The 18,162-nt window shown below is 35.5% G+C and overlaps 1 protein-coding gene across 2 annotated transcripts in view; it reads right to left on the bottom strand.

Moving 5' to 3' along the window:
* The window catches only part of ADAM32 (ADAM metallopeptidase domain 32), a 160,737-nt gene that overhangs the window by 10,673 nt on the left and 131,902 nt on the right, over positions 1–18,162 (bottom strand). Inside the window, exons 18-20 of one of the 2 annotated variants that reach the window (XM_011993407.1) lie at positions 13,413–13,515; positions 10,250–10,406; positions 3,002–3,040 (exon numbers count right to left, since the gene is read on the bottom strand). In XM_011993407.1, coding sequence (XP_011848797.1) covers positions 3,002–3,040; positions 10,250–10,406; positions 13,413–13,515 — 299 coding nt within the window. The remainder of the gene's footprint in view (positions 1–3,001; positions 3,041–10,249; positions 10,407–13,412; positions 13,516–18,162) is intronic. The other variant, XM_011993415.1, reaches the window with a different exon arrangement.

Here is an 18,162-nt window from a genome sequence, read left to right as displayed (position 1 = left end):
AAAAAAAAAAAAAAAAAAAGACAATATTTTGTAAATTAAAACCTATACTGCCCCCTAGGCAATCTAGCAGAGTGAGCTGGCACAATTTTCCCTTTCCATTCCTTGCATAGAGGAGTACTGAAAAAAAAATCACACACACAAACATTTGATACACAACTGAGGCTCACAGCAAAGAAAGACTCTCCTGTTGCCAATAAAAATGATAAAACTGAGAGCTCACAGGGTAAACAGGAGCTGAGGCTGAATGACTTCAGAAGTATCTAAACCTACAGTGCTGCCAGTCATATGAAAGTACATCACATACAATTATGTACAGTACAAAATACATGATAATGATAATAATAACTGGTTTTGGTTTATGTCTTTACTATCCTATCGTTTTGTTTGTTTGTTTGTTTTTTGAGGTGGAGTCTCACGCTGTCTCCCAGGCTGGAGTGCAATGTCGAGATCTCGTCTCGCTGCAAACTGCGCATCCCGGGCTCAAGTTATTCTCCTGCCTCAGACTCCTGAGTAGCTGGGATTACAGGCATGTGCCACCACGCCTGGCTACTTTTTTTTTTTTTTTTTTTTTATTTATTTATTTATAGTAGAGACAGAGTTTCACCATGTTGACTCGGCTAGTTTTGAACTCCTGACCTCAGGTGATCCGCCCGCCTTAGCCTCCCAAAGTGCTGGGATTACAGGAGTGAGCCACCACGCCAGGCCTATACTATCCTTTTTTATCACTATTTTAGAGTGTACTCCTTTTGCTTATTTAAAGAAAAAAAAAAGTTAACTGTAAAACAACCTCAAGCAGGTCCTTCAAGACGTATCCGGAAGGTGGCATTGTTATCCTGGCCGATGACAGCTCAAGGTCTATCATCGCTTCCGAAGACCTCCCACAGGACAAGATGTGGAGATGGAAGACAGTAATATTGGTTGTCTTGATCCTGCATAGGCCAAGGCTAATGTGTGTGTTTGTGTCTTAGTTTTTAACAAAAAAGTTTAAAAAGAAAAAAAAATTAAGACAAAAAAGCTGATAAAGAGATAAAGAAAGAAATTTGTACAGTGTGTTTGTTTTTGAGCTGTTATTACAAAAGTCAAAAAGTTTTATAAAATTAAAAAGTGTATCAATTTGAAAAGTTATAGTAAAACGTAAGGTTAATTTATTATTGAAGAAATAAATTTTTAGGTAAATTTAATGTAGCCTAAGTGCACAGTGTTTATACAGTTTATAGTAGGACTCAGTAACATCCTTGGCCTGCACATTCACTCACCACTCACTGCCTCACCCGGAGCAACTTCTAGTCCTGCAAGTTCCATTCATTGTAAGTGCCCTATACAGACATATCATTTTTTATCTTTTATATCATATTTTTACAGTACCTTTTCTGTTTCAATACATAAATAGCCAATCAGTTACAGTTGCTTACAGTATTCCATATGATAACATGCTGTACAGGCTTATATATATAAGGTTATAGGATATAACCTAGGTATGTATTAGGCTATACCATCTAGGATTTTGTAAGTACACTCTGTGATGTTCACACAATAACACAATCACCTAACAGTGCATTTCTCAGAATGTATCCTTGTGTTAAGCGACTCATGACTGAATTAGTGTACTGCTTGGGTAAACAACAAATGGATGGAATTTTATAGATTGTGACAGAAGTCATGAATCTAGATGTATAAATTTCTACAATAATTATGGGTTTGGGAGAGCCAATTACATTGACCTAATCGTTCTGTTCTTTTAATCATCAATAAATTGCATTTTGTCCCTATTCATCCTACTTATGTTTATTTTATTTCCTTTTTTTTTTCTTTTTTCTTTTTTTTCTGGAGCTCACTGGTGATCATGGCTCACTGCAGTCTTGAACTCCTAAGCTAAAGCAATCCTCCCACCTCAGCCTCCCAAGTAGCCGGGATCACAAGCTCATGCCACCATGCCTGGCTACTTTTTTAATTTTTAATTTTCAGGTGCTCCACACACCTCAGCCTCCCAAAGTGCTGGGATTACAGGCATGACCCAACACACACAGCCCCTATTCATATTTTTTAACTATAACTTCAGTTCTCACTATTTTCTAACAGTCTGTGAACTGGACTCCATATTCCCTGACACTTAACTACCCATCTTCAATTTTGTAAAAGTCCGAGACCTTATTTCTTCAAATATTGACTCTTCCCCACTCTAAATTTTCTGTCTCTGAATTCTTTTGTTTCTTAACTGGTCTTTTATATGTTATTATTCTGTTTATGTTGTATTCTGAATGATTTCCCTAAACAATTTAAAAATAAGAAAATCTTTTTTCAGCTCCTTTATTTATTGTTTAATGGATTCCATTTGTTTTTCAACCTCTATGCAGATCCTAAGCATTTTTTTGAGGTTTTTCAATTACCTGTATTTCTTTAGATTGCTTTGGCTGTTGGCATTACCACAGTTAGTGGCTTTTTTTTTTTTTTTTTTGTAAGGTTAAGTAGGATTGATTGTCTCATGAGAATTCTACATATTTTGCTTTGCACAGTAGGTTTGCTTACACTAGCATCACCACAAACAAGTGAGTAATGCATTGCTGTCTGATGTTGTGTTGACTACAACATTACTAGGCTACAGTAATTTTTCACCTTCATTATAATCTTATGGAACCACCATCATACATGTGGTTTATCATTTACCAAAACATTATTATGCAGCACATGGCTCTATAACACAAGCTGGGTAACTTCTAAGCACTATAAATTCTTTTTCTTTACTAATTATACATGTCCTATCTCATTTTAGCATCAGCTATTTTATTCCTTGTTTCCTCAGAAGAGACTTCCAGTAAACATTCATTAAATGAAGAAAGGACTAATTTATTAGAAACTAAATTAGACTATATATTAGCAGTCTGGATTTCAGTGCATTGCTTTACCAACTGATGTTTAAAAAAAATTGAGAAATAAATTGTGAATTATCAATTAATTCTTAATTTTCAACATGTATCTTAAAAACACCTTCTAATCTACTTACTGGCTGGCATATGTCTCAGTGCTACCTTCCGATTTAGATCTAAAAAACAAAATTGAAAATGTCTCACGTTAGTACTAAGAAAACTTGCCAACTTCATGAATGAAAATCGGTCCATTTTATAATCAGTATTTTCTCCTTATAAGACTAATTATTATTAAATAAAATATTGTCCAAAGGTCAATGAACACAGATGGAAATAAATAACATTTTCATTTACTCATATACCTCATCAATGAGAAGAGCACATTTCAAATCCTGCAATGAGAAGAGTATCAAAAACACCCAAATTTGCTTTTTCTGATCCCTTCTAAACACAGAATATAGATGTGACCTTAAATGTCTGATCCTGACCTTCAAAATCCAACTTTTGGTTTTTTATTCATTTTTAAAGAAAAGACTACCTCTGAGGCCAGAGTTTTAATAGCACTGACTTAGAAGGAACTAAAGCCCCAGGCCTTCGGATGCAGAGATGCTGTAAGTGAACTCTTTAACTAAACCAGGAGCCAGAAGGGACCAATGAAACAGGAATAATAAAATTTCTGACCAGTGACTTTTGGAATGCAAGAGGGAAATATGCATAAACAGAGAGAAAAAAATGCATCAAGAAGAGAAGTAGGACTCCCAAGTGTCCAAAAAGTGCAGTTTTAGGACCCCAGTTCACACCCCCACAAATTCTTGAACACCATGCATGGTAAATTTTTAAAAATATTTTTTCTTTAAGAAAGAAAAAACTAAACAACCGGTATGGTTAGGCTTCGTGTCCCCACCCAAATCTTACCTTAAATTCTAATCCCCATAATCCCCACGCATCGAGAGAGACCAGGTGGAAGTAATTGAATCTTGGTAGTAGTTTCCCCCATGCCTTTCTCGTGATAGTGAGTGAGTTCTCATGAGATCTGACGGTTTTATAAGAGGTTCTTCCCCCTCTGCTTGGTACTTCTCCCTCCTGCCGCCTTGTGAAGAAGGTGCCTTGCTTCCCCTTCGCCTTCTGCCATGATTGTAGGTTTCCTGAGGCCTTCCCAGTCGTGCTAAACTGTGAGTCAATTAAACCTCTTTCCTTTATAAATTACCCAGTCTTGGGCAGTTCTGTATAGCAGTATGAAAACGGACTAATACAACAACCTACATATATGTCTTCATAATACAGCACACACAGAATTCTCATGGGAAACATCAAAGACACTGACAATAAAAGAGTCTATCATTACAAACCACTAAGAGTTAATGTCAACACTACACTAACACATGAATTCATGCAGCAAGTGCTACAAATGATTTGCTTTAAAAACGCTTTAATCTGAGAATATTTAGATTCCTCATAGAGATCTTTGCAGGAATGGAATCCATAAGTCTAAACCAGGACAGACAGGAAAGAAAAAGTAGAGAAATAAAAGAGTGAGCTAAGAAAATTAATCAGAATGTGAGATGCAGAGATTAAAAATATGTGAAAGTTGCAAATACTAAAACCATACTTCTAATTCTGGCCAATATGGAGTAAGACTAAATTTACCCTCCTGCCAGAATGTCCAAAAATACAAACAAAATGTATGAAACAATTGATTTCACACATTGGCTACTAGACAGTGCAGTACAGTGAACTTTGAGAGAAGGAAACAAGGTGAGTTCTGTGATTGAGTCTTCTTATTGTCTAGGGAGAGTTTTCAAGCTGTAGTGCAGTGAGGGAAACTGAGGCAAATCTCAGTAGTCTCTCTGCTTGAGGTGAGAGAATTGGGGTCCTAGGAAGGGCAAGGAAGCTAGGGTTCACAGGGCAGAATACCACAGAAAAAAAGAAAATGTTTAGAAGGAATCCTGAGATTGGCGGAGGACCAACCCCCCAACCCCTTGCATCTTCTGCAGAGAACTGATGAACGCTTGCCAGTGAGGGAACTACCTGAGCCAGAGTAAAACCATTTATCCAAAATGAACAAAGGGAATAATTTCTCGTGCTCACAGAATAGTTTGAGTTCCTACTACCTGAGTTGAATATATGGTAATTCAGAGTAAGATGGATAGAGTTACTCAGAATGGTACTGTCTTTTTATGGCTGACTATTCTGATCCTTCTTAACAAAGTTTAAAATCAATGGTGTAAGAATCATTTAAAATTTTTGGGCAAAATACACTATTTCCATATTTCTTAACATATATAAAAATTAATTCAAATTAGATATAGATCTAAAGGCAAAACCTAAAACTGAAACTTTTAGAAGAAATCACAGGAGAAAATCTGTGAACTTGGGTTAGGCAATTATTTCTTAGCTATAGCACCAAAATTGTGATCTATAAAAAAAGAAATTGATACATTGGTTTTACTAAACATTTAAAACATTTGCTGTTTAAAAGATTGTTAAAAGTATTAAAAGACAAGCCTTAGACCGAGATAACATGTTTGCAAATTACATATATAATGATGGACTTATATTCAGAACACTCAAAATACAACAAACCCATTTCAAAAATGATCAAAAGATTTGAAAAATATGATAAAAAGGAAAATAACCCATAATTTGAATAGACATTTCTCCAAAGAAGGTACACAGATGGCAAATAACCATATGAAACAAGTGTCAACATGATTAACCATCAGAGAAATTCAAATTAAAATTATAATGAGATACCACTACACAATATCAGAATTGGTAATGTTAAAAAAAAATGAGACCACGTATTGACAAGGATGTGGAGAAACTAAAACTCTCATACACTAGTGGCTGAAATACAAGATGCCAAAACCACTTTGGAAAACATAGCTCTTCCTTTAGAATTTAAACATACACTTATTTTATTACCCAATTATTCTATTCCTGGGCATTAAACAAGAGGAGGAAAGCATATATTCACATAGCAACTTGTACCTGAAAGTTCATGTTAAATATAGTAAGAAATTCTTCTTCAAAGGTTTAGTTTGCTTAAGTTTGCTTGTTTTTTGTTCCCTGCTTTCAAGGCCAGACTTCTTTACTCACTGTGTCCCCCTGCCCTGGTAAACAACCTTCCTGCCAGTCCTTATCTATACAGCCCACATTCCACATCTGCTACCCACTCTGTAAATTACCTCTCCCATTGCAATGGCTACTCCTGCTGAAACTGATCTTCCTACCTTTCCATCAGTGTAACCGCATTTCTGCACTTTTCAAGTTAGTCAACCGGGTTCAGCTTAAATTGTGCGGTCCAAGTCCAGCCAATGGAGGCAGGACACAGTGGTAGGGACAAGCTGCATTAGAAATAAAAACCCCTGCTTTCCTTTGTTCAGGGTGCTCTCATGGCAACCAGACCTACGAGAAGCACCCTTTTGCAGAAGTAAATTTGCCTTGCTGAGAGATCCTTTGTCTCAGTGCTGGTTCCTCTTTGTGGCACCGAGCATTTATTTCCAGCGGTTCACAACAGCTTCATTTATAACACCTATAAACTGGAAATAACCCAAATATTCATCAACAGATAAATAGATTTTAAAAATTAAGGTAGATTCATACAGCTGAGTAATTCTCAGCAATAAAAAGGAACAAACTGTTGACACACACAAAAGCATGGATAAATATCAAAATAATTATAGTGATGTAAATAATCCAGACAAAGTACATACAATCATATGATATGATTTCATTTATATAAAATTCTAGAAAAAGAACCGTAAACTGTAGTGACAGAAGCAGATTAGTAACAGTCTGGGATACCAGCCTGCAGCCTTTCGCCACCAGCACAGCCTCTCTCTACCTCCTTACCAGTGCACGTGGGCACACAGAACCCTCACCACCCTGCCAGCATGCACAAATGGGGGAACCCCCACCTACCCTGCCTGCATGCACATATACATGGACCCACCACTGGCCCACCCCAGTGCTTTTGCTGGCAGCCCCCATTGGAGGGTTGTTGCCAGCAGACTGGGAATACTTTGGCCTCTCCAGTGCAGCAGAGGTTTAACCTTAAGGGGACAGAGAACAAAGACACATTAGAACATTATAAGGATCATATGCCATGATCAAGTGGGATATATATTTGTGATGCAAGGATGGCTGAAAATACACTCGATAGTTACAGGAAACAAAATTCAACATATTTAATTAAAACTCGCAACAGTTCATCATAGAAGAAATACACCTCAACATAACAAAAGACCTGTATAACAAGCCCACAGCTACATTAAACTTAACAGGGAAAAGCTATCAATAAAAGTTTTGGTCTAAGATCAAGAATAAAACAAGAAGCCCCCTCGCCATTTCTATTCAGTGTAGTACTAGAAGCCCTAGCCACAGGAATTAGGCAAGAAATAAGAAAAAAAGGACATCCAAATTGAAAAGGAAGAAGTTGTCTCTGTTTTCAGATGATATGACCTTATATCTAAAAAGCTTGACATTTGCTAAGGGAGTAGATCTTAAGTGTTCTCACTACACACATAAAAAGAAGTAATTATATGAGGTGATAGATGTGTTAATTATAGTAATTGTGATAATCATTTTACAGCATATACATATATCAGGCAAATCATCAATTTTTGTTTGTCAATCATACCGCAATAAATCTAAGGGAAAAAAGATAATTGAACCTAGAATGAAAAAGTAGGATTCCAAAAGGAATTATGATTGTGGTGTTGGTAAACAAATCACATGATAAAATGTGCTAATAGTATACACACACATAAGTGAATGCATACAAACACTAGCAAATCTGAATAAGATCTTTAGTTGTATTAAAAGTATTGTACCAATACCATTATACTGGCTGTGGAAATGCAGTGTTCATGTAAGATGTTATGATTGGAAAAAGCTAGGCAAAGAGTACATGAGAGCCCTATGCAATTTTCGCAACTTTTTGTCCATAAATTATTTCAAAACAAAACAATTTTAGAAAAGAAATGGTGAGTAAGACTGGGAAATACACTGGAAAATCCTAGTATTCACTGACTAAACATAAAGATGATAATAACAAAAATAACACTGACTTATTGGGAGAAATTTGAAAGTCAAATAACAAGCATTGAAAATGGAAGGAGTTAAGTGACTGAAGTCCTTGGGTTATTTCCAAGAAGACTATATGTAATGATTAAATTTAGACATTATATAACATTAACTACAAATACTAAAATTTAAAGAAAATCACTAAAACAAAAACAGAATACAAAAATGTCCAAATAGTTAAGGAAAAGAAAGAGAACAGAAAAATGAAATGATTCGAGAACAGCCTGGTCGACATGAAGAAACCCTGTGTCTACTAAAAATACAAAAAATTAGCCAGGCGTGGTGGTGCATGCCTGTAATACCAGCTTCTTGGGAGGCTGGGGCAGGAGAATCACTTGAACCTGGGGAGCTAAGGTTGCAGTGAGCTGAGATCGCACCTCTGCATTCCAGCCTGGGTAACAAGAGCGAAGTTTCATCTCAAGAAAAAAAAAAAAGAAAGAAAGAAAAGTGAAACAAAGAAAACAGATTATAGAAAAAGAAAAAAGAAATACCAAAAAAGCATGGTAAACAGGAAAAAAATAGGACGGCAAATTTCAGCCTAAACATATGTCATCATGGATTAAGCATATGAGCATAACAAACTCCACTAGTGCATTTCATATAAAGACTGTTTATACCAGCTAAATGCAAAGACAGATTGAGAAAAAAAAGAAAAAAAGATGTACCAAGTAAACGTCATTTTTAAAGAGAAAGTTGATATAGCAATCTAAAACAGTGAAAATTGTATTTAACATACGATAAATAATGATTAAAGGAAAAGAAAATTTAACTAAAATAAACATTATGCATTTAGTCACTGCCTCGGAATATCTAAAGCAAAAGTTTCAACAATCAGAGGGAAAGCTACAATCCACTGAAAATTTTAGTTTGCCTCTCACAGAAGACAAAGTATCAAACAGACAGGAAAGAAAAAAAAAACAGTATGTATAAAAATGGTTTGAAACATCACAATTTAAAAGTTTGTCCTAAAAACATTGGAGGACGCATATCAAGCTTACACATTTCTAAAAATTTACTTCATTTTTTGTTCCAACATTGAAGAGTCTAAATCACACAGACAAGTTTCTCAAAATAAGCTAATAAAATTAGAAAATTATTTTTAAAACAATGAAAATAAATCACATAATTGAAAACTAAAGACCACAATCGATTCATTATTTAAACAAGAAATCCTGCTAGATTTTTCAAATTTTTTAACTGAATGTCGACTATCATTTAAAAACCAGAGAGTATAAAGAAAATGACAGATACAAGGAGAAGATTTTTGCTATTAAAGTATTTCTTATTTTAGAAAATAAGAAAGGCTGAAAATTAATAAAGAAAGCATTAAAATCAAGAAATCTAGAGCACAACAGAGCAAAGGTAAAAAGACCAGAAAGGAGGAAAAAGAGCAAAACTTGATATAAAAAACAATAGAAATAGAGACCTCAATGAAACTGAAAGTTACATATTTCAAATTACTAATAAAATAAAAACAACTCTGAGCGGACTGCTCATGAAAAAGAAAAAAAAAAAGACAAAACAAACAAACCAAAATTGATAAGGAAATGCATCTGCAGAGAAAGTATAGCTATTTAAAATTATACATAAAACAATACTAGGTAGGTTATGGGATATGGATAATGCCACATGTATTAAAAACATGTAAAATACACAAACATTCAGTGTAGACATCCTCTACCGGGAGGCAAGGGGATCATACCAGAAGAAATTGCGGCTGCAAATACAACGGCTTCTTTTATAAGAGAAACAAGAAAAATATTAACATCTGTTTATTTCCCATGGTGGGCAAGAGGATGTTTGTCATGTTATTCTCTTAGTGTTTGAATTATTTCTTGAAAAATAAAAATGTAATAATCTAAATTATAAATTTCCCTTCTGAAAATTTAACCCAAAGAATATTTTAAAAATTATTTCTTTTATGAGCCAGCAATGTGAATTAAAATATTTAGTCTGTAGTAAGGCCCAGAAATCTGCATTTTTAATAAATACTTCTGTTGTAGATGATACAGATCATCCCCCTTCGATAAGAAAAGAACAGATATTATATATTTGAGTTCTTCCTCTCTCAACTGACAGTTCAATGACTTTGGCAAGCTATGTAAACTACACTTCCAAATCTTTGTGTCTTCAAAACAGGGGTACTCACAACTACCTCATAAAATTAAATGACGTATTGATGTATACTCAAAATCCCAGTGATATGTAAAGTATTGTTGCTGCTCATGATATTGTCTTACATATAACTAGATTCAAATGGTACTAATGTTTAACTTCAGAACACAAATGCAATTTACTCGCTACTTGGGAATTCCTCTTCCTTGATGAACCACTTTTTCAAATGCTTCCTTGCCAAAACTACTATGGTTGTTACAATGAGAATAGGAAGAACAACGGAGAAACCTAGAAGCCAGGTGTTTTCAGTCTTCCCAGATGCTCTTTCCATGATAGAATCTAAAAACAGAAATACAAAAAAAAAAAAAAAATTAAAAATTAAACTATCTACTTTTATTTTCAAGTTGTAACACATTCATTAGAATGTTCTGAATTTGTATTGTTATTCAAGGAACATGGAAAATATCATCATAGAATTGTAATCATAATCTTTGGGGCTATCTCTACAACCTTTCATTCTAAAAGCATGGTAACCAAGTTTTGGAAAGTTCAAAAGTATTCAAGTCTCACAGCAGCTACAGCAAACTCTCATTTTAACCCTCTAAGTAGGGACAAAAAAATTCAGTGATATACAACGTGGGATTGTGTAATTGCATGATTATCCAAAAATGCACTCTTACAAGGTGCATTATCAAAGGAATTCAGTGTATTTGTGTATATCCTATTTTTCTTTGGTAGATTGTTGGCTTTTGGCCTTGGGGATCATGTTTATAAATGGGGTCATCGCAATGCTACTAAAAGGGCACTGGCATAAAAATCAGAAGAATTGATTCCTAATCCTAATTCTGTCCTTTGCTATCACTGTACATCCCCAGTGTGTAGACCAGCACCTGGACCTGGCATATATTAAGAGTTTAATAAACATTTGCTAACTCAATAAATGAATGAATGACAGAAATGGAAGCTGTGGTGCACAACAGAATAATATGCCAGCATCACTTCTGTCATCTCCTAAGCAGAAACTGATGGATTTTTCTGATTTAAATGATAAACTCTTTCAGAGCAAAATCTTGTCTTCTATTTCATTTCTTCTATAATAGAAACACACTAACAGTACTAGACACAGAGCAAATGTTTGTTTAGAGCTGAGGTCACAGGATCAGTCATAAAGCTGAGGAAGAGAGGTTGAAAATATTCTAAAAGACAGAGTCAATGATATCAGTAAAGAGAAATTTTAAAAGGTATTCAACTTCAAGTATGATATTTTAATGTTAGAAAAAAGAGCAAGACAAGATCGGGCACATTCAGGTTGGTATGGCCATAGACAATAAGGCTATAGTCACCAAAACAGCATGGTACTGACATAAAAATAGACACAGGGACCAAAGGAATGGAATAGGGAATCCAGAAATAAAGCCAAGTATGTACAGCCAACTGATCTTCAACAAAGCAAACAAAAACGTAAAATGGGGAAAGGACACCCTATTCAACAAATGGCACTGGGATAACTGGCAAGCCATATGTAGAAGAATTAAACTGAATCCTCATCTCTCATCTTATACAAATATCAACTCAAGAGGGATCAAAGACTTAAATTTAAACCTGCAACCATAAAAATTCTAGAATATGACATGAGAAAACTATTTTAGACATTGGCTTAGGCAAAGCGTTCATAAGCAAGAACCCAAAAGCAAATGCAACAAAAACAAAGATAAATAGAAGGGACTTCATTAAATTTAAAAGCTTCTGCAAAGCAAAAGATATAATCAGCAGAGTAAACAGACAACCCACAGAGTGGGAGAAAATCTTCACAAACTATGCATCTGACAAATAACTAATATCCACAATCTATAAGGAACTCAAACAAATCAGCAAGAAAAAAAAGCAATTCCATCAAAAAATGGACTAAGGACATGAATAGACAACTCTCAAAAGAAGATATGCAAACGGCCAACAAACATGAAATAATGCTCAACATCACTAATGATCAGGGAAATGCAAATCAAAACCACAATGCAATACCACCTTACTCCTGCAAGAATGGTCATAATTTAAAAATCAAAAAATAATAGATGTTGGCATGGATGTTCTTAAAGGGGAGTGCTTTGACGCTGTTGGTGGGAATGCAAACTAGTACAACCACTATGAAAAACAGTATGGCAATTTCTTGAAGAACCAAAAGTAGATCTACCATTTGATCCAGCAATCCCACTGTTGGAAATCTACCCAGAGGAAGTCATTATATAAAAGTCATTACATAAAAAGACACTCACACAAATGTTTATAGCAGCACAATTTGCAATAGCAAAAATGTGGAACCAGCCCAAATGCCCATCAATCAATGAGTGGATAAAGAAAGTGTGATATCCTGGAATACTACACAGCCATGAAAAATGATGAGTTCATGTCCTTTGTAGGAACATGGATGAAGCTGGAAACCATCATTCTCAGCAAACTATCAGAAGGACAAAAAATCAAACACCACATGTTCTCACTCATTGGTGGGAATTGAACAATGAGAAGACTTGGACACAGGGTGGTGAACATCACACACCGGAGTCTGTTGTGGGATTGGGGGAAGGGGGAAGGATAGCATTAGGAGATACACCTAATGTAAATGACGAGTTAATGGGTTCAGCACACCAATATGGCACATGTATACATATGTAACAAACCTGTATGTTGTGCACATGTACCCTAGAACTTAAAGTATAATAAAAAATAAAAATAAAAAAAGAAAGTGTGATATATATATATGTATATATATATACCATGGAATACTACTCAGCCATTAGAAGAACAAAATAATAGCATTCGCAGCAACCTGGATGGAGTTTGAGACCATTATTCTAAATGAAGTAACTCTTCACTTAGAGAATATAAAACCAAATATCGTATGTTCTCACTCGTAAGTGGGAACTAAGCTATGAGGACACAAAGGCATAAGAATGATACAATGGACTTTGGGGTATTGAGGTGAAGGATGGGAGTAGGTGAGGTATAAAAGACTACACATTGCATACAGTATACACTGCTCGAGTGATGGCTGCACCAAAATCTCAGAAATCACCACTAAAGAACTTATCCATGTTACCAAAATCCACCTGTTCCCCAAAAACCTATTGAAATAAAAAAATAAAAATTAATTGATTAATTAGTTAATTATAAAGAAAAGAGAGCAAGATTAAGATGGCATGTTTGGTTTCCATTTCTCGAGACAATTCTGATTACCTTTTCATTACAAATATCAGTTGCTTCATAAGTGGCAAAATCGAACTCTGTTTTAGTGATCATAAGCAATTTGATACTTTTATTAAACGGATATTTGAAGAGACAGATACTTGCCCATGTCTTCCTTAGGAAATATGGGAAAACCTTTGGAACGTGTTTGGCAGCTTGGAGGATTATAGCCTGGTGAACAAATGCACTTTTGTCTGGAATCACACACCTAGGATCATTTTGAAAAATTAAATGATTGTTTTAAAATATTTTCTCATAGAAGGTGATCATCAAGCTTACTTTTGTACCATAATCTAGTGTAATTTTGTTTATTTAGAGCGACAGTCTCACATATCAAATGTTTGGTTTCTTAGACTAAAGCACAGACACACACACACACAAAGAAAAAAAAAACTATAAAGTGAGGCTCTCAATATTTGCATCAAGAAAATTTGACATCTTAAAATGTTTACCTACAAATTTACCATGCAATTAATTTCAAAAATGCATACTTAAATTCTAATGCAAATGTGACCCTTCCAGTGACATGCTGGAGTCAGCATATATGAGTCTATCTTTCAGCTATTTTCATCCATTGCTTTATATGTCTCTATTTTATGACAGTAACATACTATTCTGGTTACTGTACCTTTGTACTACATTTTGAAAAGCTTTGTTCTTCTTTTTAAAAATTGCTTCTAATTATCTGGATTTTTTTAGTTTTATGTAAGTTCTTTATTTTCTATTTCTTTGAAAAATAACATGGAGATTCTGATAAGGATTGCATTGAATCTGTAGATAATTTTGAGTGTTAGGGATAGTTTAACAATATTAATTTCTTCAATCCATGGAATATCTTTCAATTTTTTGTGTCTCCTTTAATTTTTTTCATGTTTTATAGTCTTCAGTGTACAAATCTTTCACCTCCTTGGTTTGTTTTAAACCTAAATATTTTATTCTTTTTGATGCTGTTGTAAATGGGATTGTTTAACTAATCGCCTTTCCTGACCGTCTGTTTTTGATGTATAAAAATGTAACTGATTTTTGAGTGTTGTTTTTGTGTCCTGCAACTTTACTGAATTCATTATTTCTTCTACTAATTTTATGGAACATTTATGGTTTCCTATGTATATAATCATGGCATATTAATGTATGAATATATAGAAAAGATTAAAAAATGGACAAACTCTTAGGTAAAATAGCAAGAAAAAAAGACTCTAGAGGCTACTTCATTTCTACTTTCCCATTTGGATGCCCTTTATTTCTTTTCTTTGCCTCATTGCTTCATCTAGGAATTCCAATACTATGTTGAATAGAAGTGCACAGAGTGAGTATCCTTGCATTGTTATACATCTTAAAGTAAAGGCTTTCATTATTTCACCATTGAGTATAATTTTAGCTGTGGAGTTTTTACATATAGGCTTTCTGTTAATCCTAACATATTGAGTTAGGATTCAATTAGCATACCACATTAATTGATCTGTATATTCTGAACCATCCTTGCATCCCAGGAATAAATCCCATTTGGTCATTGTGTATGATTCTTTTAATGTGCGGCAAATATAGTTTGTTAATGTCTTGCTGTAAATTTTTACATGCATGTTTGTAGATATATTAGCCTGCAATTTTATTTTCTTGTTTAATTCTCCTGTAAATGTTTAACAGAATTCATTTGTGAAGCCCCCTGGTGGTCCTGAGATTTTCTTTGCTAGAAAGTTTTGTTTACTGATTTAATCTCTTTATTTGTTGTTGTTCTCTTCAGGCTATTTATTCTTGATTAAGTCTTGGCAGGTTATATCATTCTAGGAATGTATCAATTTCTTCTAGGTTATCCAATGTGCTGGTGTATAAATATAAACCACAGTATCTTCTTAAAAAATTTCTGTGACATTAGTTGTAATATCTGCTCCTTCATTTCTGATTTTGAGTCTTTTCTTTTTTTCTTGCTATTTTACCTAAGAGTTTGTCCATTTTTTTTATCTTTTTGAAAACTCAACTCTTAATTTCCTTGTTATCTATTATTTTTCTATTCTCTATCATGTTTGTGCTTTAATCTTCATAACTTCCTACTGCACACTTGGGGTTTGTTTGTTCAATTTCTTCTAGTTTCTTGAAGTGTAAAGTTACAATGTCTATTTGAAATCTTTATTCCTTTTTAATGTAAGAATTTATTACTATAAATTTCCCTTTAGTACTGTTTTTTCCATATGTCATCTTTTTTTCATTTTTTGTTTGTCTTAAGATATTTCCTAATTTCCCTTATGATTTGTTGTTTAGCCCAATGGTTGTTCAATTGTGTGTTATTATTAATTTTCATGTATTTTTTAAGTTTTTCCACTTTCTTTTAATATTAACTTCTAGCTTCAATCTAATGTGGTCAGAAAATATACTTGGAGTGATGTCAGTCTTCTTAAATTTGTTAAGACTTGTCTCATGACTTAACATGTGGTCAGCAATTCTGAGCAAAAAGAACAAAGCCAAATGCATAACATTACCTGACTTCAAGTTATACTACAGAGCTATAGTAACCAAATCACCATGGTATTGGCATAAAATCAAACACCTAGACCAATGGAACAGAATAAAGAACCCAGATACAAATACATGCATTTACACCAATTCATTTTCAACAAAGGCACCAAGAATGCACAACAGAGAAAGAACAGTCTCTTCAATAGATGGTGCTGGAAATTCAGTAACTATATGCAGAAGAATAAAACTTGATCATTATCTTTCACTGTGTACAAAAATAAAATCAAAATGTATTCAAGACTTAAATCTAAGAACCAAAACTACGGGGAAGGGTGCACCCAAGATGGCCGAATAGGAACAGCTCCAGCCTCCAGCTCCTAGCGTGAGTGACACAAAAGATGGGTGATTTCTGCATTTTCAACTGAGGTACTGGGTTCATCTCACTGGGGAGTGCCAGACAATCAGTGCTGGTCAGCTGGTGCAGCCCGACCAGCAAGAGCTGAAGCAGGACGTGGCATCACCTAACTCGGGAAGCTCAAGGGGGAAGGGAATCCCTTTTCTTAGCCAAGGGAAACAGAGACACACAACACCTGGAAAATCAGGTAACTCTCACCCTAAATACTGTGCTTTACCAAGGGTCTTAGCAAAGGGCACACCAGGAGATTATATCCCACACCTGGCCCAGAGGTTCCCAGGCACACAGAGCCTCCCTCATTGCTAGCACAGCAATCTGAGATCTAACTGCAAGGCGGCAGCGAGGCTGGAGGAGGGGCGCCCGCCATTGCTGAGGCTTAAGTAGGAAAACAAAGCCACCTGGAAACTCAAATTGGGTGGAGCCCACCACAGCGCAAGGAGGCCAGCCTGCCTCTGTAGACTCCTCCTCTGGGGACAGGGCATAGCTAAACAAAAAGCAGCAGAAACCTCGGCAGAGGTAAATGCCCCTGTCTGATAGCTTTGAAGAGAGCAGTGGATCTCCCAGCACAGAGGTTGAGATCTGAGAACGGACAGACTGCCTGCTCAAGTGGGTCCCTGACCCCTGAGTAGCCTATATCGGAGACATCCTCCACTAGGTGCAGACTGACACCTCAACCTCACATGGTGGGGTACACCCCTGAGACAAAGCTTCCAGAGTAAGAATCAGACAGCAACACTCGCTGTGCAACAATATTCTATCTTCTGCAGCCTCTGCTGCTGATACCCAGGCAAACAGGGTCTGGAGTGGACCTCAAGCAATCTCCAACAGACCTAGAGCTGAGGGTCCTGACTGTTAGAAGGAAAACTAACAAACAGAAAGGACACCCACACCAAAACCCTATCAGTACGTCACCATCATCAAAGACCAAAGGCAGATAAAACCACAAAGATGGGGGAAAAGCAGTGCAGAAGAGCTGGAAATTCAAAAAATCAGAGTGCATCTCCCCTCCAAAGGAACGCAGCTCCTCGCCAGCAATGGAACAAAGCTGGACGGAGAATGACGTTGACGAATTGAGAGAAGAAGGCTTCAGCCGATCAAATTTCTCAGAAATAAAGGAGGAACTATGTAACCAATACGAAGAAACTAAAAACCTTGAAAAAAGAATGGATGAATGGATAACTAGAATAATCAATGAAGAGAAGACCTTAAAAGAACTGATAGAGATGAAAACCATAACACAAGAAATACGTGACAAATGCACAAGCTTCAGTAACCAACTCGATCAACTGGAAGAAAGAGTATCAGCAATTGAAGATCAAATGAATGAAATGAAGAGAGAAGAGAAGTGTGGAGAAAAAAGGGTAAAAAGAAATGAACAAAGCCCCCAATAAGTATGGGATTATGTGAAAAGACCAAATCTACATCTGATTGGTATGCCTGAAAGTGACGGGGAAAATGGAACCAAGTTGGAAAACACTCTTCAGGATATCATCCAGGAGAACTTCCTCAACTTAGTACGGCAGGCCAACATTCAAATTCAGGAAATACAGAGAATGCCACAAAGATACTCCTTGAGAAGAGCAACTGCAAGACACATAATAGTAAGACTCAGCAAAGTTGAAATGAAGGAAAAAATGTTAAGGGCAGCCAGACACAAAGGTCGGGTTACACACAAAGGGAAGCCCATCAGACTAACAGCAGATCTCTCAGCAGAAACTCCCCAAGCCAGAAGAGAATGGGAGCCAATATTCAACATTCTTAAAGAAAAGAATTTTAAACCCAGAATTTCATATCCAGCCAAACTAAGTTTCATAAGTGAAGGAGAAATAAAATCCTTTACAGACAAGCAAATGCTTAGAGATTTTGTCACCACCAGGCCTGCCCTACTAATGACAGAATCAAGTTCACACATAACAATATTAACCTTAAATGTAAATGGACTAAATGCTCCAATTAAAAGACACAGACTGGCAAACTGGATAAAGAGTC

The sequence above is a fragment of the Mandrillus leucophaeus genome, unplaced genomic scaffold, assembly GCF_000951045.1.
Source record: "Mandrillus leucophaeus isolate KB7577 unplaced genomic scaffold, Mleu.le_1.0 Scaffold111, whole genome shotgun sequence".
NCBI lineage: Eukaryota > Metazoa > Chordata > Mammalia > Primates > Cercopithecidae > Mandrillus > Mandrillus leucophaeus.
The sequence above is the reverse complement of the archived record's forward strand: the minus strand, read 5'-3'. Positions and strand labels throughout refer to the sequence as shown.